Source organism: Gadus chalcogrammus, chromosome 4 (assembly GCF_026213295.1).
Source record: "Gadus chalcogrammus isolate NIFS_2021 chromosome 4, NIFS_Gcha_1.0, whole genome shotgun sequence".
Taxonomy (NCBI): domain Eukaryota; kingdom Metazoa; phylum Chordata; class Actinopteri; order Gadiformes; family Gadidae; genus Gadus; species Gadus chalcogrammus.
Window position 1 is genome coordinate 10,255,653 of NC_079415.1, and position 25,307 is coordinate 10,280,959.

Below are 25,307 nucleotides of genomic sequence, written 5' to 3' on the forward strand. Positions count from 1 at the left end.
ATATATATATATATATGTAAGAATTTAAATTAACAATGAAAACCATTGAGTCCTTGAGTCAATAATACCCTTCAAAATAATTAAACTATAACTCAAAAATGTTCGTCTACGTGCCAAGTAATATTTGTATGGTGTTAAACGTTAAATCTAGGTAGATGTTACTGCAATTAAAATATATATTTGTTTAGGCATCTGGTTTGAATTATAATCGACAATCCTATAATGTTATGAATGAATGAGATATTGAGGTTCTTTATGTGAACCTTGAGACGATTTGTCTTAATTCTTCCGCTAGATGTCACCAAACATTAATGCAACACTGGAAAGAGCATCTTCAAAGTAGCCATGTTTAAAAATAACACATTTGGCTATAATTTCCATTGAATGTTTTCTACTTTGCTCCGGGTAGCATGCTGCCTTCATACGCAATGAAGTAGACCTACTAGTATAATTCTGCAAATATGTTCAGAAATGGATCCCATAATGAGATTATACATTTTCAGACAAAACAAAGTGGGGCACTGATGACAATACAGGCATTAACTTAATTTCAAAGAAATGAAATCGCGATTTGCGCATACAAACGATGTCTGTAACGGTACATGCTTGCTTATCGGCGAACAGGGGGTAGCTGCGCCTTTAATTGCAGACTGTAGTCGCTTAAATGTTATTTCGCGAGATTTGCTTGGCGCCGCGACCCCATGTGAGACACCTCCTGCATGAGCCCGTCTACCCCTGCAGAGGAAAGCGCAATGGAGCACTGAACCTTTACATCGTTATCCCCCTCTCCCCAAACCCTTGTTTTCCAAAACAAACCCACGTTTATTGTTTTTTGGGGGGGCTACAGTAGCGTTGCTGCAACGATGTGGATTCAGATTCGTACTATTGACGGGAAGGAAACGCGAACCATTGAGGACCTTTCTAGATTGACCAAAATTGAGTCTTTACGGTTGAAAATACAGGAGATCTTCCATGTTAATCCAGAGCAGCAGCGGCTATTCTATCGAGGGAAGCAGGTAATGGAATTGTATTTGGTTACACAAGGTCATTGACCAATCGATTGTGTGCATTTGTATGATTTGGTGCTTGGTTGACTGTGGCTCTGTGTTGAACACCGTTTCAAACCCAAGCTTCCTGTTTTGATAGGAATTCGCTAATACTTCTTGCGCAATAGCTGGAGTAAAAGCGTATGCCTACTTCCCCTTAAATAAGAGAACGAATCCCTGTGTCAATAGCAATAAGGACCCTTAATATGACAAATGCGCTCTGCGGGCAAGTTACAACAATGTCTCAAAGTCGTAAACATGTTTGTTTACAATTCCTAGGAACAACATCGCCCTCTGTCAGAACACAACGTCCGGTTTCGACATGAATGTCATGTCATTAATAGCGTACCGCGGAATTTAGTGTTTATTGATGTTATATTTATTCAAAAATCCAAGCAATATTTGGTAAACATGTTATTGTATTAGTTGCATCTGTATTCGCGAAGGCCTTGCAGCCGATAATAGCCTACGTTGCCCCTGAAGAAACACGTCCGTGAGCGTTCGGGTTGCCTGCATGTATTTATTATGATTTTGTTAATGATAATTTATGTTAGAGGAGGGAACGCTTTGGTCCACGTGCCGCCATCCGAGCAAGTGCTGTTCTGTTTACATCACGCACTCCCTCTGCATTGTCTGCACTGCATGCCATGGTGGAAATTGCTATTGGTGAGCAAGGGGCGTCCGTAATATCTTTATATAATGTATGTTATTAGTTTGTTGTTAAATTAAACGTAAGCCATTTCCCAGTGTGTAAGTAATGGTTAGTATGTGTGGTATATGAAATGAGATTCAAAATTGTGAAGATTTCGCCACTTAGAGATTTTTTTTTAATGTGATGCATACCTTTTAAAATATACCTAGGCCTACTGTTGTTTGTGTAGCCATAGCCATGCTATTTTTATTCACACATTTTCCTCATCTGGAATGAACTTGGATGGAATTACAATAGAAAACAAAGAGAAAGTGAAAGAGAAAGATGTAGCATCATAATCTAAACGTTTTCGTCGAATCGCCTGAACTTCCATTTCTTCCATACTTAAAATATATACAATTTACGCACAAAATGTATTTTCTACTAAGCGTTGTTATACGTAATCATAATCCCATTTGATGTAGGTCGTTCGAATGGGTTAATTGGTTTATTTGTGAGTGATTATCAACTATTATGCACACAGAACTTAAGCTTAACTTAACTTAAAACTAAATTAAAGGATGTTCCCCATACATAAGCCAGTTTTAGTTTCACCGACTTTTGCGGGAATGTTTTCTTAAAACAGATGCTGCCTATGGTTCAGTATTTGAATACATGCCATTTTGTGATAATCGCAGACAATAATTTAGAGTGCAGTAAGCATGCAAACTGGTCCTTCTTTTCCCATAGAGATAAATGGGAAGGCCTTAATCAAATTTTATCTTTCCTGTCTCCTTGTCTGTTCAATTTTTTTTGGTCATTAGGAACCAGCTTATCATCTAGTTTACTGTTGGAGCTGAAATGAGTATCAGCAACGACTGCATTTAGTGGTTTTGCTGAACTCGGATGTAAATCAAAACATCAATGCCGTGGCCTTCTTTCACCATGCTTCCTAATCAAAGTAAGGGGATCCGAGCACATATTATGGAAATGTATGATTTATAGGACCTTAGTTGGGTCCATTGATGGAGGCCATGGATGCAGAAACCCTCCCTACCTTATTATGTATGAAGCAAAGAACAAGCTTTTTGGGAGGAAATAAACCTGACCTGTGCCATTAAATCTCTTATTTTTGTTTTTGCCAATCCCTTGCATGTTTCTTTTCTTTTTTACTTCAAGTTTAGAGTTGCCCTGATTGATGTTAAACTTTGATTTAAACCTGCAGTGTATCATCCTAACGGCTAACAAAGAGGTTATGTTTTTGCCCTATTTTCTTTTTGTTGCCTTTGGTCCCATGCTACTTCTAAGGAGATGATGTGATTGACCTGTGGTTGGATTTTTTATCTCCTTTTTTAAACAGAAGTTATGGTGATTGCCGGTTTTCTGCATTGAAAGTATGTTGTTATTGTGATGATGCCAAACTTTTCATCGTAATCTACAAACCTCCATTGCTTGGTACAGTGTTGTGCGGCGTTCCATTGTTCAAAGCGTTTCTGTTTTGCTCTGACTTGACATTCTTTTGTTTGATCGCCGACTCGCCGTAGAGCGTCCAATCAGGGCCAGGTGGAAGATGTTCTGGCCAATGGAATGAAGGAACACGATTGAATTCAATGCACTTGCTCTGTTGTTGAGTTGTAAGGTATTATATGCATATTTAAAAGAAGACCCACCAGTTTTTTTGGAATGGTAGACGGTGGACGAGAAACTGGAAATATGGCATTTTTCCACTTAGGTTAAACATGACGCCGCAGATTGCTTGGAGAAAGTGTACACTTTTTAAAACTATACCAAGAACACCTCTAATTGCCACTGCAATGGACAGTGTTTTCATTTGGTACTCTATAGTGTCACTGTAGTGTGTCCAGCCTGCCAATCAACATGGCACTGTGGTGTTGTGAGGAGGGGTTTGATGTTCTTTCGGACTGGATTTCTGCGCTAAGAGCTGCGCGGGTTCAAATCCCATCAGTGTAGCTCCATAGAGAGCTCTGTCTGGACTGTTGGCCTCCTTAGCTAGACCATTTTAAATTCACTCATTAGGTCTGGAAATTCTGCTCTCCGTAGGCTTTGTTGAGGGGCGTTGCCAGTCAAACTTATTTTGCTGCGGATTGGATGAGACAGTTAGATCCTGCATTCCAGATTACGTATATTGGTGCTGTATTTCCAACGTTGACGCCATTCATCAGCTACTTCACTTTCTTGGTTTCCCTGATTGGCCAACTGAATTTTGTTTGGATCCTTAGCTGCCTGTGTTGGGCTAGGTCTAGACTAATATCTGAAGTCCAAAACGACGGTCCATAAACCCTGAGGTTTATGCTGGCTTTGCAAGGCCAGAAGTCCATTGGAATTGCAAGAATGATTTTTCTATCAGATTTTTCCTTGGTCATTTGTGTTGTCATTTAACTGATTTGTCTAGTTTTTGTAAGCTCTTTGTTGTAGCATGTTGTAGCAACAAGTTGTGAACACACTCAGTAATAAACCAGTAAGAAACAAAAAGCGGGAGTGTATTTATAATAAAATTACGTCCCAGTTACGTATTTTATCATTGACAAATGATAATAAATAATGGTTGCTGTTTTTTGGAACCCGTTCCTACAAAAATATACTATTTTTTCGTTCGTGTTTGTTGACTGCCACTGGCGCCCCAACACCAGCCGACTGAAGCGAAGTACCGCAATACTGCACCAGCTCAAACCAACTTGGTCCAGATCCGTACCATAGAAATATCTGGTTTAAAGTCCATGTGTTGTCCCTTTTTAAAGTTTGAGGGCGCTGCATATTTGCCATCTTGTGCATAATGTGCCAACAAGATCAAAGAGGGAGGGCCAAACCCTGGACTTGACTCTGGCAGTCATGGCATTGGTCGGGCTCCTGTGGTTGGAGAGGGCAGGGAAGACACATTAAAAATCACAGGCTCAGTTGTTTCTCAGCAGATGTCTTGAGTCACAATTAATTTATGTACTTGGAACATTTGGAATGTTACGGAAGAACCGTCTTTTTCTTCATGGGAGAATGAATGAACGGCTATGTGTTTTTTTTGGAGGAAACAAATGGGGGTTATTAGAAAATACACAGGGTTTGTGACGGCTGAAATGGCATCTTAATTGGGCTGATTCATTGAGGACGCGACTGTTGGTCTTGAATGAATTTCCTGAACGCAGACAATGAGTCGCTATGGATTTCTGGTGTAAAGTGCCAGCCATCAGCCGGAACCAAGTAGCTGCCAAGTACAATTTAACAGCATCCACCCTTCAAGGATACATGCCTCAATTATACGTGTTGTGGGCGGTTACATATGTGTTGATAGCCCTTAGTTTATGGAAAATAATAACATGAACTAATTGAAGATGTTTATAAACCATATACGTAACTGCAGCCTTTCTGCCTGTACCCTCGATTACAGCCTGTTGTCAAGTTGTCTGTGGAACAAGATGGCGGCAACTTAGCGCTTTTCATTTGTGGTATTATTGACAATCTAGTAGGTTGTCATCTTAAGGATGTTCTAGCGTCACATTAGCCATGTTGTTCTTTAATACTGTGACTGGGTGCAATGGATGAATGATTGGTTTGCATGAACCCCTTCCCCCCCGCCCTGCCCAAAAAAATAAACGACCAGAACTTTATCCTCAGTGGATGCTATTCCTGGGGTGAGACAAGGACAGGCCCCATGCCAGACTTATTTGTCTGCAGCTCTCGTTTTCACCCCAGACTGCTTCAACAATGTAATGGCCGTGGAAATGGGATTTCGGAGCGGACTGGGGCTCCAACGGAATGCTGTCCAAACGATCAGCGTTGGTAAAACCACGAGTCACGCTGTAGTATGCAAGGGCCTATTTTAAGGGCCTTGCACAAAAGTCATTTTTTATGGACCCTCTGACTGACTGCCACTGTCAACACATGAAATCAGCTTTAATACAGCAGCGTGTTAACATGCAACTCAGGATGTAAGAATAGTAATAGAGTTGCAACTCTCTTTTGTATTGCATTTGTAATATTTTTAAATAAATCTAACGTTTTAACACAGGCAATATATTATTATAAGCTAATATACGTATTATTAGCTGCACTCATCAAAAATTATCACCACCTAATTCCTAAGTGCTATGAATTGGAGTTACATATTTCCAGGCCTCTGCACAGTGCTCAATAATTAAATGTGAGATATGGTGCAAAATGAACCATCTAATGGCATGCATATATTAAAAGGCCAGGCCTGCTTATTATGATAACTGCCTGCTAAATTCATTCTTGATGATAATTTGTCATCAAGACAAATTTGACAACAAAAGATGTCAAATTTAGATTTAAAATACGGAAGAAAAAGTACACACGCACGCACACACACACACACACACACACACACACACACACACACACACACACACACACACACACACACACACACACACACACACACACACACACACACACACACACACACACACACACACACACGTTAGGAATTCATGTCACCAATTAAGCATCTTTCAACAGTGGGGAATGACTCGAGTGGATCATCTTTAGTTATGGACTTTGGAGTGAAGTGTTTCTTGAAAAGGACGGCATCTACTTGGTTAGGTTATATGTACAATTGAAATTCATTGATTGAAACCACCCTCATATGAGACTAAACCAGAGCAGCCACCATTTTGCCGTTCCTAAACTGCGACAACCATACCCATTTTGTCTGTTTCGGGATGGCGGCCTATATATTCTTTCAATTCTGATCTCTACTGCCTCTTTTACGACGGCATCTGCCTCGGTGCAGGGAGCGGGACAGAGGATAATTATCGGAGGATTGAAGGAGGGGGGGGTTTTGGACGCCCTGGAAAGGATTTTCTGCACCAAACAAAAAACGTTTTCCGACTTCTTAGCAGCGTGGAGCTTTCTGCATGGGTAATGCAGAACGTCTCCACCGGCGTTCACGTGTCGTTCAGTCAGAGCTGCGGCAGCACAGCGCTGCGGCTCTGGTTTCTACGGAAACAGATCCGTGGGCTCCACAAAATTCCGGCAGTACAGTCAAAAGATTTTGAAATAAAATGTATTTGTCAGATTCAGACATCCAGGTGTCGGATAGCACGTCGATCCGCATGGGAGCCCTGCTGGAAACGAGTGCCGTGAGAGAGCGGCTCGCATACATTGTGTGCCATTTGTTCTCTGTCCCTGGTAGTCTACAACCTTGTCAGACACCCAGCCGTCAGCAGCATTTTAATTGTTTTCCTCCTTACCCAGCAGCACGGCAACTGGTGCCAAAACATGACTTCCCGTCAATTTGAAGCAATCCCACAGTGGCGATTTCTGCAGGGTGTGTTTGACTCCTTCAAGCAGTCGGCCTTTCCCTCTTCTTACCCTTCAGTGAAGCAACCCGACGAAACCGAAGTATCCAAATATTGATGTAATGTCTGAAAACCCATCCTGCAGTATATACGATTGGCTGGGTATTCAAGGACAGAGCTGGAATAATGTGGCTTGAATGCAATACGATAAGTACACATATTTATCGTATTGTATTGCTTATTAACAACATCTTTCATTCGAGTGTGACATGTGATTTCCCAGCCAACTCGATATAAAACCACAAATTGGGGTCAACAGGCCGATAACATATAAGTCTGTTTCAAGCGGTACGGCTCAGTTGAATTGGACGTGAATGCAAAGCAAAGGGACCCATCTGATATTCTGTAGTAACTAATCGACGACCGTGTGATTGCATACCAGACCAGCCGTGTTGGATGTGTCATGTTTATTTTAAATCATTGCCTTGAGAAATCGGGATTGTTCGTCTGAATACAGCAGTATATAGTTTATAATATAACTTTGTTATATTATAAACTTATATTACATACGCACACACAACCTGAACCCGCGTGCTTCTTTCTTACTGACGGAGGGGGGAGACCGGAGCCACCATTACACACTTAAAAAGACTGATGGGCACAGAGACAGGCAGGTGGTGAAGAACACAATGTAAACACCACCACTGTGGGTTTTGCGTCTGATCTAAATTTCATGAGACTATCAAATAACAGGGAGGGATGGAAGATTGCCCCTGACTCGCACTCTCTCGCTCCCTCGCCCTCCCCCCCCCCCCCCTGGACGGCTTTGCCTCTCGCCTACCCTTACCTTCTAATAACAAAAGGGAGACGGGAGGGGGACGGGGGGGACGGCGGGGGGACGGGGGGGGGACGGGGGACGGGGGGACGGGGGGGGGGGCGGCGGGGGAGAGAAAGAGTGGTGGCGGCCATGCTGGTGTGCCACGAACACAAAGGGCTTGTGGCGGAGGAGAACCCGACTGCGTGCAAGAAACGACTCGACTCCACATCCTCCGTTTGGGCAGGAGGTCCCGGGTGTCGTGGCGTTGTGCTCACAGTCGAGATAAATAATAATAGGGGTTATTCTTCGGCCAAAGCTGCCATTTCTGTTTTGCTTCCCGTTTTATTTTTTTTTTTTTTTTTATGAATCCAACCGCAATGCCCAGGATATGAATCCTCGTGGGATGTGACGGAGGGCGGGAGATGGTGGGGGTGGTGGTGTTTGGTGGGGTGGGCTGAGAGGGGCAGTGGGGGGGGGGTTGTTTGTGACTGAGAGATTGTGCGTAGGTGGTTTTTTATGGTACGCACACACACCAGTATCTGGGATCGGGGGTTTGCAGTGATGTAAATGGCCGGGATGCCCGGGTTAAACACCAGTGTCTCTCCCGCGCTCTTCGCCCCGCCCATGACGAGGACGAGTCCGCCGCTCCTTCTTCTCGTCTCAGAGCGTCGGTAGAACGTTGGTCCGCCGCCCCGCCGCACTCTCTCATTGTCCTTGAGTAGAGCCCGTCGTAGCCGCCGCGGTCAGACCTTTGTCCCTTCGCTCCATCGAGTGGCACAGTTGTTTTAAAATCATATGGGTGTCTGCTGGCGGGGTTGGGGGGGGGGGGTTGGGGGGGGGGGGGGGGGGGGGGGGGGAAACCTCCGCAATAAATGGATTTGCATGAATTGATCTACTTGTGAGCACACTGCTGCTTTCCTTGGCTTATGCCTCTGTATTTTCATGCTCACCATTTTGTGTGTGTGTGTGTGTGTGTGTGTGTGTGTGTGTGTGTGTGTGTGTGTGTGTTTTAGATGGAAGATGGCCAGACCCTCTTCGACTACAGCGTGGGCCTCAACGACATCGTGCAGCTGCTTATCCGCTCCCAGTCGGACCCCCCCGACGGACCCCCTGGCCCCAGAGAGAACCCCCGGGACGTGGCCCTGGGCCCCCGGGAAGGCCCTATGGACAGACCCCCAACGGCGGCCGCTGCTACGGCCACCCCCTGCGGTTCAAACTCCCCGAGTCCTGGGTCAAACTCCGCCAGGGCCCCGCAACCCCCCGCCCTGCCCAAGACCGGCCCCGCCCACGCAACAGACATTACCAGCGTCATCGTCAACAACAACAACAACAACAACAATAAGAGCGGTACCGTCGCTAGCAGCCTGGCTAACAATAATAATAACAAGTGCAACACAGCCAAGCCAGAACCGGCCGTTGCCACCACTAACTTTGCCGATGCTAAACACGGGTCGGGTACGGGGTCCGGATCCGGGTCAGGGTCCAAGCCGTCCCACCCTGCACCGGACACCCAGCCGTCCACGTCCAGCCGACCCGCGCTGGTGGACCCGGGTATCGGTGTGTACAAGGTGAGAGACAGGACGGGGTTTTGAAGAGAAGGGTGAACTGATGGGTAGATACTAGTGCTCTGTAGCAGAGCTAGCATGCTAATGTCTTCCTTCTAGGAGGGATTAAAGCAATGTTGTAGTTTTTTTTGCAGTTATATACAAGGATGTGTGTTTTTTGTTTTTTTTCATTATATAAATATTGTCATGCATTTTCTTTCCTCATTAATACAGACACACACACAACTTAGAATGAAATATGGGGAAGCTTCATTGTGGACGGGCCATGATATGCATAGAAATTAAACCGCACGTAAACAAGGGTGTATTTGGAGGGGTGAGAGGGGGGGGATGTGACGATCTGTCAATCGTGTGGAGCATCATGCTCCATCTAGAATCCTAGCCGGCTGTTCGGTAGGCAGGCTGGTCTAAATGTTAATGCACAAAACGATTCGGTTTTATTGAAATGAACACCTGGTGCGGGCGGCAACAAAGCAGAAAGCGTGTTTCCTATAATGGCCTCCCTGTCTTCCCTCAACCCAATGCCACAAAGGGAGCGCCACAAACCAGGTGTGTGTGTGTGTGTGTGTGTGTGTGTGTGTGTGTGTGTGTGTGTGTGTGTGTGTGTGTGTGTGTGTGTGTGTGTGTGTGTGTGTGTGTGTGTGTGTGTGTGTGTGTGTGTGTGTGTCTCCGTCTCCGTGTGTGTGTCCGCCCCGCAGATCAACGAGCTGGTGGACTGCCGGGACGTGACGGTGGGCGCCTGGTTCGAGGCCAGCGTGGAGAACGTGACCAAGGCCCCCCCGGTCCCCGTCAAGGGCAAGGTGGGCCGGCCCCCCAAAAGGACTAACGGCAAGCTGGAGGCGGAGTCTGGAGTCCAGCCCGCCCCTCCCCCCCAGGGCAACAGCGGTGTGGACGCCGCCCGGGGTAGCGGCGGTGCGGCGCTGGCCGCGGGGGGCGCTACAGGCTCCTCCCCCCTCGCCGCCGGCACGGACTCTGCGGGCGCCAAAGGCCCCGCCCCCGCGCCGACCGCAGACAGTAGGCATCGCGAGGAGGACGTGGTCTACCATATTAAATATGACGAGTAAGTACGGCGGCCGGGGCTCGGTTTTTTGGGGGGGGGGGGGGGCGGGGGCTGGGTGTCACAAACGACATGGGTGGCACGGAGAACACTTGGTGCATACGTACACACACACACACACACACACACACACACACACACACACACACACACACACACACACACACACACACACACACACACACACACACACACACACACACACACACACACACACACACACACCATGAGACGTCAGGTGTGAAGGGTGTTGATGGAGTGATGTTTGGGGAGCGTAATGACAAGGAACTTGTTTAAATGAAGTGCTTTAAATTGGGATGTAAATCAGTTAGGATAAAATCCCACAAATTGTGTGGGTTTTTTATTGAGTGGTCGTGTGTATGTACGTGCGTGTGTATATATACCTACATGCGTGTGTGTACATATGTGCGCGGGAGTCCTGCAATGTTTGGCAGTCGGGTTGCTCCAAATTAGACTCGTCTGTTTCACTTTCTTTGGCTCGAGAGCTTCAGGAGATTCATTCAGAAGCTGCCGTTGCCATGGTAACCCGCTCGGCTCGCGGAGTCCTCACTTTGCTGTCCTTCGCTCCTTCCTCTCGCTCTGTAATTACTGTGTGTGTGTGTGTGTGTGTGTGTGTGAGTGTGTGCGTGCGTGTGTGTGTGTGTGTGTGTGTGTGTGTGTGTGTGTGTGTGTGTGTGTGTGTGTGTGTGTGTGTGTGTGTGTGTGTGTGTGTGTGTGTGTGTAATTGCGAGCATGTTTTTTTTTTTCTTCCTTTTTCTCGGTCTGCATTTCGGTTACTATAAAAGGATGTCACACTAGGGAAATAATATTTAGTCTTGGCAAGTAGGAAAATGTGTTTTTCAGATGTGTTTTTCCTCCCCTTATTTCAAATTGTTGTGATCTAGAGTTCTTCCCAATTGGCAACTGGTAAATAATGATGCAGGGAATATCGTTTTATTAAGATAACAATACGCTGTCTATATTCCAATCCCAGTGTGTTTACGAATATTCTATAATAGAAATGCTGACGAATGCTTACAATCAGCGATAGGAATCATTTTGTAATTTACCTAGTCCAGAAATAATCTGAAAAGCTTAATTCAGCATGAAATCCATCATGCTTTCCCCAATCTGCCGTTGAATCCGTCCCAGCCCAACTACAACTGTGCACAAGCAAACCAAATGCATAAAAATATGCATGACCCAAAGCACAACTTCAGCCCAGAACATACACCCAACACACAGCCCTTCCACCCCACACACACACACACACACACGCACACACACACGAACACGCACACCCAATCATAACGTAAATCGTTTTCCTTTCTCCATTAATGTCACATATCTCCGCCTAATGATTTGTTTAGCTGCGTTTTATAGGATATTCTTTGGATAGACGACATGGATTCCACACAATATTATGTATAGTGTCCGGGAGTCCCCTACTCCACTACATATATATCACAACATACGTTGTATTTAATTTGATAATGCTTCAAATGAGACATTTTTAAAACCCTGCACTTCCCCTTCAAGTCATCCACTACACATTAAGAGCACGTTAAAGCATACTGTAGCCTCTGCAGACTAATAAAATCAGACGGATTATTAGCACGCAGCTTAAGTATCACTAACTCACTTCCCTCACAACCTCCGTTCATTTGTATTCATGGCACATTAACACGACGAGCTTTTGTGATGCACTTGTTACATTTTGAGTCACACACACACACATACCAATATTCTCGGAGACGTGATAAAGACTACACACCGGTCTTTCATCGGGGGCAATTGCACATGCATACATGTATGGTTCAGGGTGTTCTTGTCCCTGTTTGTATTTGTCTCTCTCTACCCCACAAGCCTTACGCAATTACTAAATACAAAACGCCCTTTTTTGGGGGAGGCGCATCATACGATGTGTGGCCAAAAAACAAAGTCAAACCACGTAGTGCAGAGCTATGGGTCTGGCTGCGCTGGTCTGCAGAATCCCTTCCCTGTGATGAATGGACGGATTACTTGCATAGTCGCAGCAACACATTGGGGTGAGCTGGATCCAGGGGTCATTTGTGTGAGTGACAATGAAGCACAACAAAATGTAAAGCGACCCCGTTACACGTGTGCAGTGCCCCCGCTGCGCACAAATTGGCCTTGCTGTTGTGCAAAACACGACTTTAAAAGAAAACACAAAGAACGTAATGCCTGCAAACCGGTCTAACCGATCAGTTGTGCGGTAATCCCATTTACGTGTGTGTGTGTGTGTGTGTGTGTGTGTGTGTGTGTGTGTGTGTGTGTGTGTGTGTGTGTGTGTGTGTGTGTGTGTGTGTGTGTGTGTGTGTGTGTGTGTGTGTGTGTGTGTGTGTGGGTGTGTGTGTGTGTGCACACCTGAGGGGTGGTCCACTGAAGGTGGTCTTGTCTGTTTAAGACCGAAGCAGAGGTTCCTTATTCACCGGTGCCACAGGGTCACAGAAATCGATCTGGCCTATTCCCAAAATTATGAAAATGTATTTCATTTATTGATGGGCAGGAATGGGAGTATGGTCAGGAGAGTTACATTGGTAGTGTTGCCGTAGGAACGTGTTGATCGGCCAAGCATTCCCTCCATTCTGGGATTTCAAACCACATGAAGTTTTAAATAATATGGGTTGCCCTTTTTTTCGATAGACTCTGATGGAGAGTTGCATGGGGTTGCCGTGGACACGGTTATACACTACAGAACTACATAAAGAGCTGAATCAACCACAGCCTTTATTCACTTGACATCATACTGTTCCTTAATGTAAAACAACCTTACAGTAGAAAGCAGTAAATGCTACTCCATTCAAATCAGGTTGAATGTGAATAAGGCTTGAGTTCTAATTCCTCACCAAGTGTTAAATCCTGGGATAGAAAGGGTGATCATCAATATCACTATGGTTACGTTATGCTCTTAGATGGTCTGGCCCCCCTCCCATTCAGAGAGGTTGCCAGTGGACCTGGCCTGGTTTGAGCCAATCACAACCATTTATCTAACATGTGGGGGGGGGGGGGGGGTTGACATTTTCGTAAACGACCAAGAAGGCTGCTGCTGATGTGGAAGGGTCCGTTGAACGACCGTATTAAACCTACTGGAAGATATAGTTTATATTTAAAAGAAGAAAAACTAACTGCAGTTATTTTTTTGTTAATTGGAAAGATCTGTATGCCATATCCCATTTAGATTGGAAAATGAAAATGAACTGAGAGGTTTAAGACTCTTTTCACATTTGTTTTTGGTCACTATTGTTAGGCCAACAAATGGGGTCACGGCAGAACAACGTCTGGGAAACCACTGCACCCGACTCTCTGCACTCCGCATTTGGATTTGTTATTTCTTCTAGTTTCTTGTGGCACTGGTACTTTTTTGAAACGCTGTGGATTTTAGGGAAGAACATATTAAAGCTGCAGTAGGTAACATTTGAGCAAAAAAAAAAGAACACATTTTTTAAAATAAACAACCCAAAGAAATGCACCCTCCCTCCCTCCCTCCCTCCCTCCCCCCCTCCAACCCTCCCTATGTTTCTCCATCGAGAAGTGTCTCACTGTTCCACCTGTCAGCGACCGTGAGGGGGGTGGGGGGGTTGGGTTAGTGTTAACCCTACTTTTACATTAACTCCACCTAACTCGACTGCACTCACACCCACAGTACCTTTCTCCTCCCCCGTCCCCAGCTACCCGGAGAACGGCGTGGTGGAGATGCTGCCGGTGCACGTGCGGCCGCGGGCGCGGACCCTGCTGCGCTGGGATCAGCTGAGTCCCGGCCTCCGGGTCATGGTCAACCACAACCTAGAGACCCCCGAGGAGAGGGGCTTCTGGTTCGACGCCGAGGTGCACGCCCTCAACCAGGCGTCCCGCACCAGCAAGGAGCTGCGCGTCAACATCCTGCTGGGGTCGGTGGGGAACGGCCAAGGGTCATCATGGGAAATGGAGTCCTTTTCATTGAAATGATAATTGCCTTCTGATTCATTCGTCGCGGCGAATTGGCCGATTTTTGGCAGGAAAATGTACTCTTTATTCATACCGAGGACTGTTACTGTTAAAGGGTTTCTGCATAGTTGTGTGGGACACCTCATGAGAATAATGATTATGAGGATGATGAAGTTTGTCTCACAGGGCTTTTCAAGAGGAAGACAATCAAGTACAATAGATATACTGTAAAAATAGTAAAGTCAATGATAAAAAGATGTAACAGCTTTCAGGGATTCAGGGAAGTCAGTTTAAATATTAATAAAGCATACAACTAAGTGAATAAGCTTAATTAAAGCTATCGTAAACAGGTGGATTTTCAAGGTGATAAATAGCTATAAAAGTAAATCTTTATGAGGAAGAAATCGTGTAAAGAACGTAAGGATTTCGAAAAGACCGTGCTCCCTGTTGTTGACTCCCGAGCCGATATATCTCGACGTTTCTCCAAAACAGCTCCAATAGCAGAATCCAGAGGCTCTCCTGATTACCGCCGCTTGCATCATCCAGACTCTGTCAGCATATTGCTCCGCCGTAGTCCTGCCCAACAGACACTGATTAACAAGAGACTTCTGGTTTCCATCAGTTTTATCTGCACCCTTTTTCTTCTGCCGTTCCCTGCCCGACTTTCTTTACCACAACCCTCTCATTAATGTGTTACCCCCCCCCCCCCCTCTCCCCCCAGGGGCTCAGGAGATGTGATCAGGGACTGTAAGGTCCACTTCCTCGACGAGGTCTACCAGGTGGAGATACCGGGGGCCCGTGCGCTGTCTGCTGCGGACGGACAGTTCAAAAGTAGGTCTTTGGTTCCATGGGACAGGGCAGACCAAACAGTGTCCTATTCTCATTCGTTATGGTGATACTCATGAGGACCATGAATGATGAATTAATGACTCAAGTCAAAATACGTTTAGTTTTTTTCCTAATAGGAAAAATACAGCTGTCCTTTGTACAGCAGTATTTTTCAATGCAGATAACTGGATCACATCTGGGTTGCCAAGTCAGCGAAACCTACATATCAGTAAATACATAGATGTATTCATGATATAAGAGATTCAAATCTATGCCTGTATTTCTCGCAGTACTGTTTTTTTGTTTCAACCCTTTGGTATTATTTCTGCGAAAACCATGTTTGATACTGGGGGGTGGATAGGGGGGGGGGGGGCAGCCTGTTTACATAACTTTACGATAAGGCCAGAGTAATTTGGTTATTATTCTTGTCGACACCCTCAATGAAACGGGGATAAAAGCGGTGTTCTCTCGTCTGCACACAGCAGATCCACTATATTGCTTTCAGTCGCTGCTAATACACTCTCCATTATTGTCCAAAAAACACATTACATACATCAAGTGACAGAGCCTTCCTGTTGCTATGGTCAGCAGATTCCATCCATATGGAATTACCTTGTGAGGGCATTCTTATATATTATTCACAACATTTTTGGGCTGCTATGTGTCGACAGAAATATAACAGTTATCCAGGGTAGGGGAACTAAATGGGTTGAAGTGCACGTCGACATCACTGTTTGGTCATTGAAACAGAGACTTGCAGCTTCCTAAACCCCAACCCTCTTTTTTGTTGTTTTGCTGGTGGAACACCAACATCCACTTCAAATATCATTTTGAAGGTGATGTTTAATGATCCATATCGGGGGGGGGGGGGGGGGGGAAATGACAGACAAAGACGGATAAGGATAGGGTTAGGGTTAGACATCGGACATAAAAATCCACTCTGCAAAAAGCTCTTTCGATTGCGCTCCCATGTTGATCATCAAAGCGCTCAGTGCTGATTAACATGGAGGCAGAATCAAAAGCGCTTTTTAGTGGGCGAGGATTTAAGGATTTTTTTATTTTCTCTCGTCACGTCACACACTGACAAGCAGCACAGGGATGAAAGATCAATCAACTCAAAACAAGTGGAATACAACCGTATCCCCCCCCCCCCCCCCCCCCCCCCATTCACCTTTTTATTTCATCATTTTGTTCATGTTGTATTCAACGCACGTGTTCAAGCGACTGTGACTTTGAATTCCCCCCTGGGGATCCATGAAGTATTCATCTATCTATCCATCCGTCCCTTCCAGGGAAAAGCGGGCCGGAGTGCAAGCACTGCCGGGCGGACCCGGACGCGGAGTGCCGCTTCTGCTCGTGCTGCGTGTGCGGCGGGAAGCAGGACGCCCACATGCAGCTGCTGTGCGACGAGTGCAACATGGCGTTCCACATCTACTGCCTCAGCCCGCCGCTCGCCACTATCCCCGACGACGAGGACTGGTCAGTCTGCCGTCGCGGGGGCCCTCCTATAGTGTTTTTATAGTGTTTGGGGGTTTGGGGCCCAGGGGAACTAGGGGAGGGGGGTCGGGAGACATATTATAAGGTGACATATTATACCCCCAGGAGTGTGATTAGCCGTTACATACCGTTTTGAAAATCGGCCCTTCCGATATCACAAGTGGGTGAGTCCACCTAGATGAATGACGGATGGATGAGCAACGTTTGCTACAGTCCACTGGGTAGACTGATAGAATTACCTACCCAGCACACATCTAGGTGGACACGCTCACTTGTGATGTCAGAAGAGGCCGGTTTTCAAAGGGGCTGGTAACGGCTAATCAGACTCACACCTGGTGGCATAATACCTATTAATGATCCATATCTGAAACTAAAGTTTTTTTTATTTACACTGTTAGTGATCCCTTTGGCACCCTCTGGTGGCCGGAGTTGTAGTTATTTACAAACGTACAAACGGCAAAAGTGACTCCCCGTCCCACACGAGAATTCAGTGAAACACTTGAACTGAATCAGCTGCGTCATGTCACCCCTCTCCCGTCTATATACATCACCCGTCATTCGTCCAAGCCCACCGTGCTCCACTGTTTACCCACTAACTGAGCGGACGCTGTGCCCCCCCCCCCAGGTACTGCCCCACCTGCAAGAACGACACCAGTGAGGTCATCAAGGCCGGGGAGAAGCTGAAGGCCAGCAAGAAGAAAGCCAAGATGCCCTCGGCCACCACCGAGAGCCAGCGGGACTGGGGGAAGGTGAGCCATTAGGGGGGGGAGGGGGTTCACACCTGGGCTGTCGGGTCCGTTTTTAAACCAAACCCTTGAGCGTTTCCTCCGATAGTCCTGTTTTTTTTCAAAAAAACAGGACTATCGGAGGAAACGCTCAAGGGTTTGGTTTAAAAACCAAACCAGAGGTCAGGGGGGGCCTCTGACCTCTGCTCCGCTTTAAAACAGGGATCCCAGTCCCCTTTGTATCAATCAATGCAACCACTATACAACTCTAGTTTTACATCCAGGCAGCTCATGATTATTTGAATTTATTTTATTAGACAAGCGATACAACATAGGTTTTCTGGTTTTCTGGTCAGAATAATGTGCGGCTCCTCACCCACTTTCCTCACTCAATGACTACATAGTTTTCATTCCCTTTTAAGTATGGAGGAGTGAGCACGAACTGAACCGGGGGAAAGTGACAAATTGTAACAAATGAGCGGCTGGTTCGTACCAATTCCCCTGGAGGTCAAAGGGTGACGGCGCCCTTAGGAACCCACGTAGATTGCTAGCTGAGGAGAACACAAGCAATCCAATTGGATCGAGTGAGCCTTTTATTTCACATGGATACACTACTTAATTTAGTAGCTAGATGAATGTATCGGTCGCTTCTGTTTGTACATTCGGGCCATGTTTCTTTGATTCTTTCTTTCTGTCTTTATGTCTCTTTCTTTCTATCTCTTTTTTTTCTGTCTTTCTTTCTTTTTTTCTCTCTGTCTGCTATTTATGCAGTTTTTAAGCGTTGTCTATTCCCCTTAAACCATGCTTGCTTGATATTATCAAAAGCCGTTATTGTTGACCTTAATTATATTTTGTAGCATCTCGCTCCTCTTAAACTGAAGCCCCGCTTCTTGATAAATTCCTATCGTGATATATTCATCGTTTTTCCACATATGTGTGAATAATATTGGCTCATCCAATAATGTCCTCCAAATCCATTTAATTAACAGGCCTCTTGTGCAAAAGCACCTTGCATCGTTTTTCATGTCGGGTTTCTATTTAATGAGCGCAACCCATTGAAACCAAACATGAAAAAAAATGGTGTTGTGCAAGTGTTTAGCGATGCCATGGTAACTGGCAGAAGGACACTTTTTTTTTTTTTTATACATATTTTTTTAAAGATGTGTTATTAAAAATCCGAAGGCCTTATAAAATGGAGGTCATGTTAACAATTTGTTTCCCTAAACTCTAACGTAAGAGGGTGGCTGCGTTGGTTCTCGTTCTAAGGTCTCATGAAACAATGCTCTGCGTTGGTCGCCGTTTAACCTGAGCTTCCTGGAACCGCTGACGGAAAATCACTCACCGCTCTGTTTCTTTTTTTGGGGGGGGGGGGGGGGGGGGGGAGGGTGTTACAGGACGTTATAGTGTATGAGTGTCTACTAATTGAGAACAGCTTGTGTGTTTTGAGTGCGGGGAAGTGCGATGAGTCATCCGCTGAGGGTTCGGAGTAATAACGAGCTGGGGTTTCTTTGTTGGGAACCGCGATGGTACTGGCTCTATTATGTATGAGTATGTTTACAGTTGTAACGTCGACCTGTTAAACACTTACGTCATGGTGTGACATTACACTACATTTGACTTGAAAGAAATATGAATATCGTGGTGGAAGCAAGCCATCATGATGATGTTCGTTTCATTGCAGGACATTCATTTTGAATCCCAAGAAATTCCCTGTTTTTTATTCTCGTTTCTCTCTGGGTAATTGCAGGGTATGGCTTGTGTGGGGCGGACTAAAGAATGCACCATTGTTCCGTCAAACCACTACGGGCCCGTTCCTGGCGTTCCGGTCGGAACCACGTGGAAATTCCGTGTCCAGGTGACCTAATATTTCCGGTTTTTAATCATCGTATTGATGTCGTCTTTGAGTAACCTTTTGAAGAAGTCCTGAAATCAAGATTGTGGACTTAATGTTAAGTAAGTAGTTGAAGTATGAATGAACAAAAGCCTTTAATTTAATTGAGGAATTGTAAAAAATGTGTTGTTTAAAGGTCAGGAGTGCCTCGCTTGAGTGTGATAGCATATTCTATATTACAAGATGTTTGATTACTTTATATTATTAAATGGTACTTTAGAATGGATAAACATATGTGAAATTTCCCCATGATTGCACATATTCTATCACCTACCTCTCAATCCCAACTTCCTTAATGATGTTGCATGACCATTAAGGCATGCTGTGTCACCACCGACCAATGGCGGCCTCTGTTTCAGCCGTAGCTCGTTGCTCCTGTGTGTTCCAATCCTTGAACCTTCAGGAAGAATGTGCGGTTGATCTTTTTGTTGTTTTCTTTCTTTCTCTCTCTCTCTCTCTCTCTCTCTCTCTCTCTCTCTCTCTCTCTCTCTCTCTCTCTCTCTCTCTCTCTCTCTCTCTCTCTCTCTCTCTCTCTCTCTCTCTCTCTCTCTCTCTCTCTCTCTCTCTCTCTCTCTCTCTCTCTCTCTCTCTCTCTCTCCTCCAGGTGAGTGAGGCGGGGGTGCACCGACCGCACGTGGGCGGTATCCACGGACGCAGTAACGACGGCTCCTATTCGCTGGTGTTGGCCGGAGGCTTTGAGGATGAAGTGGTGGGTAGTGGTTGATGTCCGGTTTTCCATTGTTTGTGTGTGTGTGTGTGTGTGTGGTGACTTGTTTTGGTGGCTGATATTGTCTGCAAAGGCCATGTCTCTATAGACCATTACTATTGTGTTGTTTATCATGGTGATGAAATGCCAACCCAACGTCGTAAGGCGGAGGTTGGCTCTGTCCCAAGTTGTGTGGGATGGGTGTAAGGCGATTGATCTGTCTCTAAAGTGCATTGTTGTTGTTAGCAGTCATTTTACGATGCCAGAGATCTGGGTTTAATCTGAACTGGGGTTCCAACTGTACAGTTAGTTTTCTACTGGGTGGTCTGTTCTTTCTTTATTCTTGCCATGTGGATGGGTAGTTCTTATAGGTGTGTCTGTGTGTGTGTGTCTGTCTGTCTGTCTGTCTGTCTGTCTGTCTGTCTGTCTGTCTGTCTGTCTGTCTGTCTGTTACTAACTGCGTGTAACTAATGCTTACATGTTACTCATCTTTGATTTCCAACAGGACAGGGGAGATGAGTTTACCTATACAGGAAGTGGGGGTCGCGACCTCTCAGGAAACAAGCGGATTGGAGAGCACTCCTTTGACCAGACTCTGACCCACATGAACAGGTATTACAACTGGATTCTGAACTGCTCATCAGACCTGTTTCACTGATTCCATGTATTATGTGAATCAGTTCCGATGCCCAAAGGAATCACTACATCTGCGTTGCAACCCCGGTTCTATTCCAAACTGTGATCCTTTTCATCCTCCCTCTATTTCAACAAACTTTTCTGTCTTAATTATCTTATCCATAAAGCCAATACAAAAGCCCATACAAAATGTCAGCAGTTTGCGGTTCAGTGTAGCGTTCCACAAAGAACCACCAAACTTGGCAGTTTATCATCACCAATATTACAGTTGGCTTCTAGCTACTAGCAACCGCTAACAATAGCAGCCGCCAGTTGGCAGCAACACCAGTGTTTATAAAGCCCACTCCTTTTTAGTGACAATAATAAAAGCCTACGCGAATACAGTTTCTAACAAAGATCTGCATCAGCGTAACCATGGGCCTTATTCCCATGGCAGCCATCTCGGCTCCTTCTCAGTTCTTTTTTGGTTCTTACCTCCGGCGAGGGCGGCGGGGGGCGGAACTGAACAGGGAAGCAAGCTAGCAGGTGAACAAGGCTTGAAACCCTGTATTAGACGATCTAACGGGCCGTTGTGGAACCCCCCCCCGACAGGGCGCTGGCACTGAACTGCGACGCGCCGCTCAACGACAAAGACGGCGCCGAGTCGAGGAACTGGCGAGAGGGGAAGCCGGTGCGCGTGGTGCGGAGCTCCAAGGGCCGGCGCATCAGCAAGTACGCCCCCGAGGAGGGCAACCGGTACGACGGCATCTACAAGGTACGCTGCGGACACAGGGCGGTATTTATAGAATATAGTACTAACGAGCTACGCTGCGGACTCAGGGCAGTATTTATAGAACATAGTACTAACAAGGTACGCTGCAGACAGTGTTTACAGGGGGCACTATTTATATGGAGCAGTATTTATAGTATTTAGAAGGTACGCTGCGGACACAGTGCAGTATTTAAAATTGAGCAGTATTTATTTATAGAAGACAGTATTTACATGGTGCAGTATTTATAGAATCTATTACTTAAATGGTAGGCTGTGGACACAGCACAGCATTTATAGAATATAGCACTATGATGGTGCAGTATTTAAAGAATATAGTACAAGGTAGGCTGTGGACACAGTGCAGTATTTATAGAATATAGTACTAACAATGGGGCAGTATTAAGAGAATATAGTATTTACAATGTAGGCTGTGGACACAGCGCAGTATTTATAGAATAAAATACTCACACGGTGCAGTATTTAGAGAATATAGTATTTACAAGGTTATCTGTGGACACAGTGCAGTATTTATAGACAATAGCCACAATGTGTATGAAAGGGTACTCTAAAGGAACAGGATTTATAAAATGTAGCATTGATCATTTATGCTGTTCCCAATGTATTAAAAATGATACGGTATAATTAGACTAGACAGTATTTAGAAGTTACAATATTCGTTTTTCCAAGGGTACAGTATTATACAAAATACAGTCGTTTCGGTGGAGGGAATGGGTACAGCATAAGCACGGTACGGATGTCACCAGAAGCGACACCGCTACTGCTGTACAAAATGTAAATGTAAAAACACAATGCGTCCTTCTTTACTGTGTCTCGGTGTCGACTGCGGTGGGTATGACTCGCGGAATAAATAACTAGATGGAGGTAATGGAGAGGCAGGGGGAGCTGCATCCCTTACACTCGTCACAGAGAATAAATATACGGAGCACTCGCTCGTAAATACGATGCATTGGTTTTTCTTCAAGGCTTAATCCGCCGTCACTATGCAGCAGCTGTGAGTCATGAAATGGGCATGTCATAAAAAAAACATTGCCATATTTTGATGTTTTGTTATTTTGTAAAACCCAACAACCATCACTTTTCCACATCCCTATCTTCGACTACTATTACACAACGTGTGTGTGTGTGTGTGCGTGTGCGTGTGCGTGTGTGTGTGTGCGCGCGCGACGGGCCCAGGTGGTGAAGTACTGGCCCGAGATCGGGAAGTGTGGTTTCCTGGTGTGGCGGTACCTCCTCCGACGAGACGACCTGGAGCCCGCCGCCTGGACCCCCGAGGGCCTGGAGCGCAGCAAGAAGCTCAGCCTCGCCGTTCAGGTGAGAGGGGCGGGGCTTATGGGGGGCTCCTATGGGGTCGGAGGCAGGACTTAGGGAGAGGGGAAGAGCATCATGAACCGGCCTTACTGTGATGGAGCTAGAGGGCAGGTTGAATAGAGAAAAACTCCCAATACGGATAACCTTGTTGATGATGATTAAGTTATCATGTGATTAACTTTTTAACGTATCTAATAATTAAATATATTTCAGTGTTACAGGTTATAATAACAACTCTATATCTGGATGATGCTTGATGCCGCAAAAGCATATCATTCTGATAATACACACCTCGCTATGTTTTAAAAGAGTGAAGAAGGAGAACTACAGGCCTTTATCAGAGAGATGGAACGGTAGTGGTGTTAACAGGTGTATCTCATCAAGTTAATTAAGGGGAGGAAGGCTGGAGGTTCCCATAATTAACGTCATGATGCACTTGTGTTCGCCCCACTAGAAAAACCTCTGCGCTCAAGGTCTATTCTCTTAATATTCTCATAATCCAACGTTGAATATTAACGTTTTACCATCCCTCCCTTCACAATGTGGTCCAATCCACATGTTTCTCAGCGGTGAATACTCATAAAGTACGACATCAATTAAAACCGTATTTGACCCGGGATGCTTTGCACATCCCCCAAAACAACAACAACATCAAACTGATTCTGAGCTTTTCTCTTCCACCTGTATTTATGTTCTCTTTCTCGTTCGCTCTCTGTCTCTCTCTATCTCTGTCCCGCTCTCTCTCTGCTTGCCCGGGCCCAGTACCCCCCAGGCTACCTGGAGGCCATGGCCAACAAGACCAAGCGGGAGGCCAGTGCGCGTGGCGGGGGCTCCGGTCGGGGGAAGCGTCACCGAGGGCGGGGCCGGCCCCGGATACACCCCAGGGTGGAGGAGGTGAAGGAGGAGCCAGGGGAGCAGAAGCCAGTGACCATGGAGATGCAGCCGGTGCCTCGGAGGAACGGAGAGGGGCAGAAGACCCCCAGAGCGAGTGGTGGGGGGCTTTTGTTCATTCATACATTCAATCGTTTATTTATGTAGTTATGTATTTACTTCCCTAATTAATTCTCAGCCATTACCTCAACGGTAATGGTTTAAGGAACACAAAAGTGCAATTGTGGTTGTACTAGGCCAAATAAATATAATTGTTATACTGTCGTCTCATAGGCTAAAAGTGTGTCTGTGTCTGCGTGTGCGCGTGCAGCAGTAGTGACCACAGCCGCGGAGGAGATCCCTGCTAAGAGGATAAAGGTGGAGGAGTCCTTCCAGCTGTCTGTCCAGCAGCGGCAGCTCATCCAGGAGGACACGGCCAACAGGAAGCTCTGGGACGAGGCCATGGTATCGCTGGCTGAGGGTCAGGTATGTGCCCGTCCTCCATTTTATTAAAGCAAGCCTAGGCAAGGCAACTTTATTGATGCAGCACTTTTCATACACGAGGCAGACTCAAAGTGCTTCACATAGAAACATCGTCATACAATAAAATGTAATAATAAAATAAGATGGATACGTTTAAGATTTAGCATAAAGGTAAAGCAAACATAGTTAAATAAAAATGATAAAAATGATAAAATTGATACGTAAAAGATAATTAAGGCAAAGTTAAGTAATAAAATAAAATAAGTAATAAGTAAAAGAGAATAAAGGTGTAGTAAGACCTACGTGACATTGCGCCCTCAGACTTATCCCAATTTACCCTCAAACTAACTTGAAAAATTGAAATATTTCAGTAAAAACGATAGATGAACTAGGGTAGAACCACCGGAAGTTACAAAAAAGACAAAAGTGTGCCGAAAGCAGTAGACATTAATTTGATGGCTAAAATAAGCAAAACCAGAGCAGCTCAAACCATGGGCGTCAGTTTGGTTTGAAATGTGCTGGGGACAGAGACGCATCTCTTTAGTGCAGGTAATGAAAGGTTCTGAAAGATGGCATGCCCATGTAACTTACTAATGAATAAAATATATCCAAAAAACTGGGATGTCTGACACGTTTTATGAAGAAAGCGCTTCCAAAAAGCATATGACCCACTATTTTCTGCTCAATGCGCCCAATGTTGACAGAGTGACATGACATGCCTAAGCTACCAACATAAACAAAGAAGAGCTAGGTAAGGAAATGAACTACGTGTTTAAGTTCAGAAGGGGCAAACCTGTGGCTACCAACAGCATTACAAATGTCATCAAGTAAAACATTTTGCAGAGCTGAACGCTATATCACATCATGAGCTTGCTGTTCTCAATTCACAACACACATCCATCCAATCTAAATCAGGCATTCTGACTAAAACTCATGCTCTCCCCACAACAATTATTCCAGAATTTAAGCAAAGCAAGAAGGACGAAAGTCACTTTGTGTCAACAAAAGACCAACGACTCCACTATCGTCATCTCCACTATACCCAACACTGTAGGAACGCAAACAGTGGATAAGTTAAGCTACTTTGTGGCTATAGCTAACATCAATTGCAAGAGTTAAAATAGCCGACTACTTGAGTGCAAAAAAATGTAGGCATTTAGCAGACGCTTTTATCCAAAGCGACTTACAATAAGTACATTTGTCACAAGAAGTGCAACAATATATCGCTGTCGGTACAGTAAGGATGTTCATAGA

At 45.3% G+C, this 25,307-nt stretch overlaps 1 protein-coding gene across 2 annotated transcripts in view; it reads left to right on the forward strand.

Moving 5' to 3' along the window:
• The first annotated feature begins 681 nt into the window (after positions 1–681).
• The window catches only part of LOC130381105 (E3 ubiquitin-protein ligase UHRF2-like), a 34,100-nt gene continuing 9,474 nt past the window's right edge, over positions 682–25,307 (forward strand). Inside the window, exons 1-14 of one of the 2 annotated variants that reach the window (XM_056588539.1) lie at positions 682–1,016; positions 8,781–9,335; positions 10,031–10,392; positions 14,082–14,300; positions 15,059–15,168; positions 16,458–16,644; positions 17,288–17,411; positions 19,135–19,242; positions 19,883–19,987; positions 20,490–20,596; positions 21,212–21,374; positions 22,566–22,703; positions 23,463–23,691; positions 23,902–24,056. In XM_056588539.1, coding sequence (XP_056444514.1) covers positions 864–1,016; positions 8,781–9,335; positions 10,031–10,392; positions 14,082–14,300; positions 15,059–15,168; positions 16,458–16,644; positions 17,288–17,411; positions 19,135–19,242; positions 19,883–19,987; positions 20,490–20,596; positions 21,212–21,374; positions 22,566–22,703; positions 23,463–23,691; positions 23,902–24,056 — 2,715 coding nt within the window. In that variant the 5' untranslated portion in view covers positions 682–863. The remainder of the gene's footprint in view (positions 1,017–8,780; positions 9,336–10,030; positions 10,393–14,081; positions 14,301–15,058; positions 15,169–16,457; positions 16,645–17,287; positions 17,412–19,134; positions 19,243–19,882; positions 19,988–20,489; positions 20,597–21,211; positions 21,375–22,565; positions 22,704–23,462; positions 23,692–23,901; positions 24,057–25,307) is intronic. The other variant, XM_056588541.1, reaches the window with a different exon arrangement.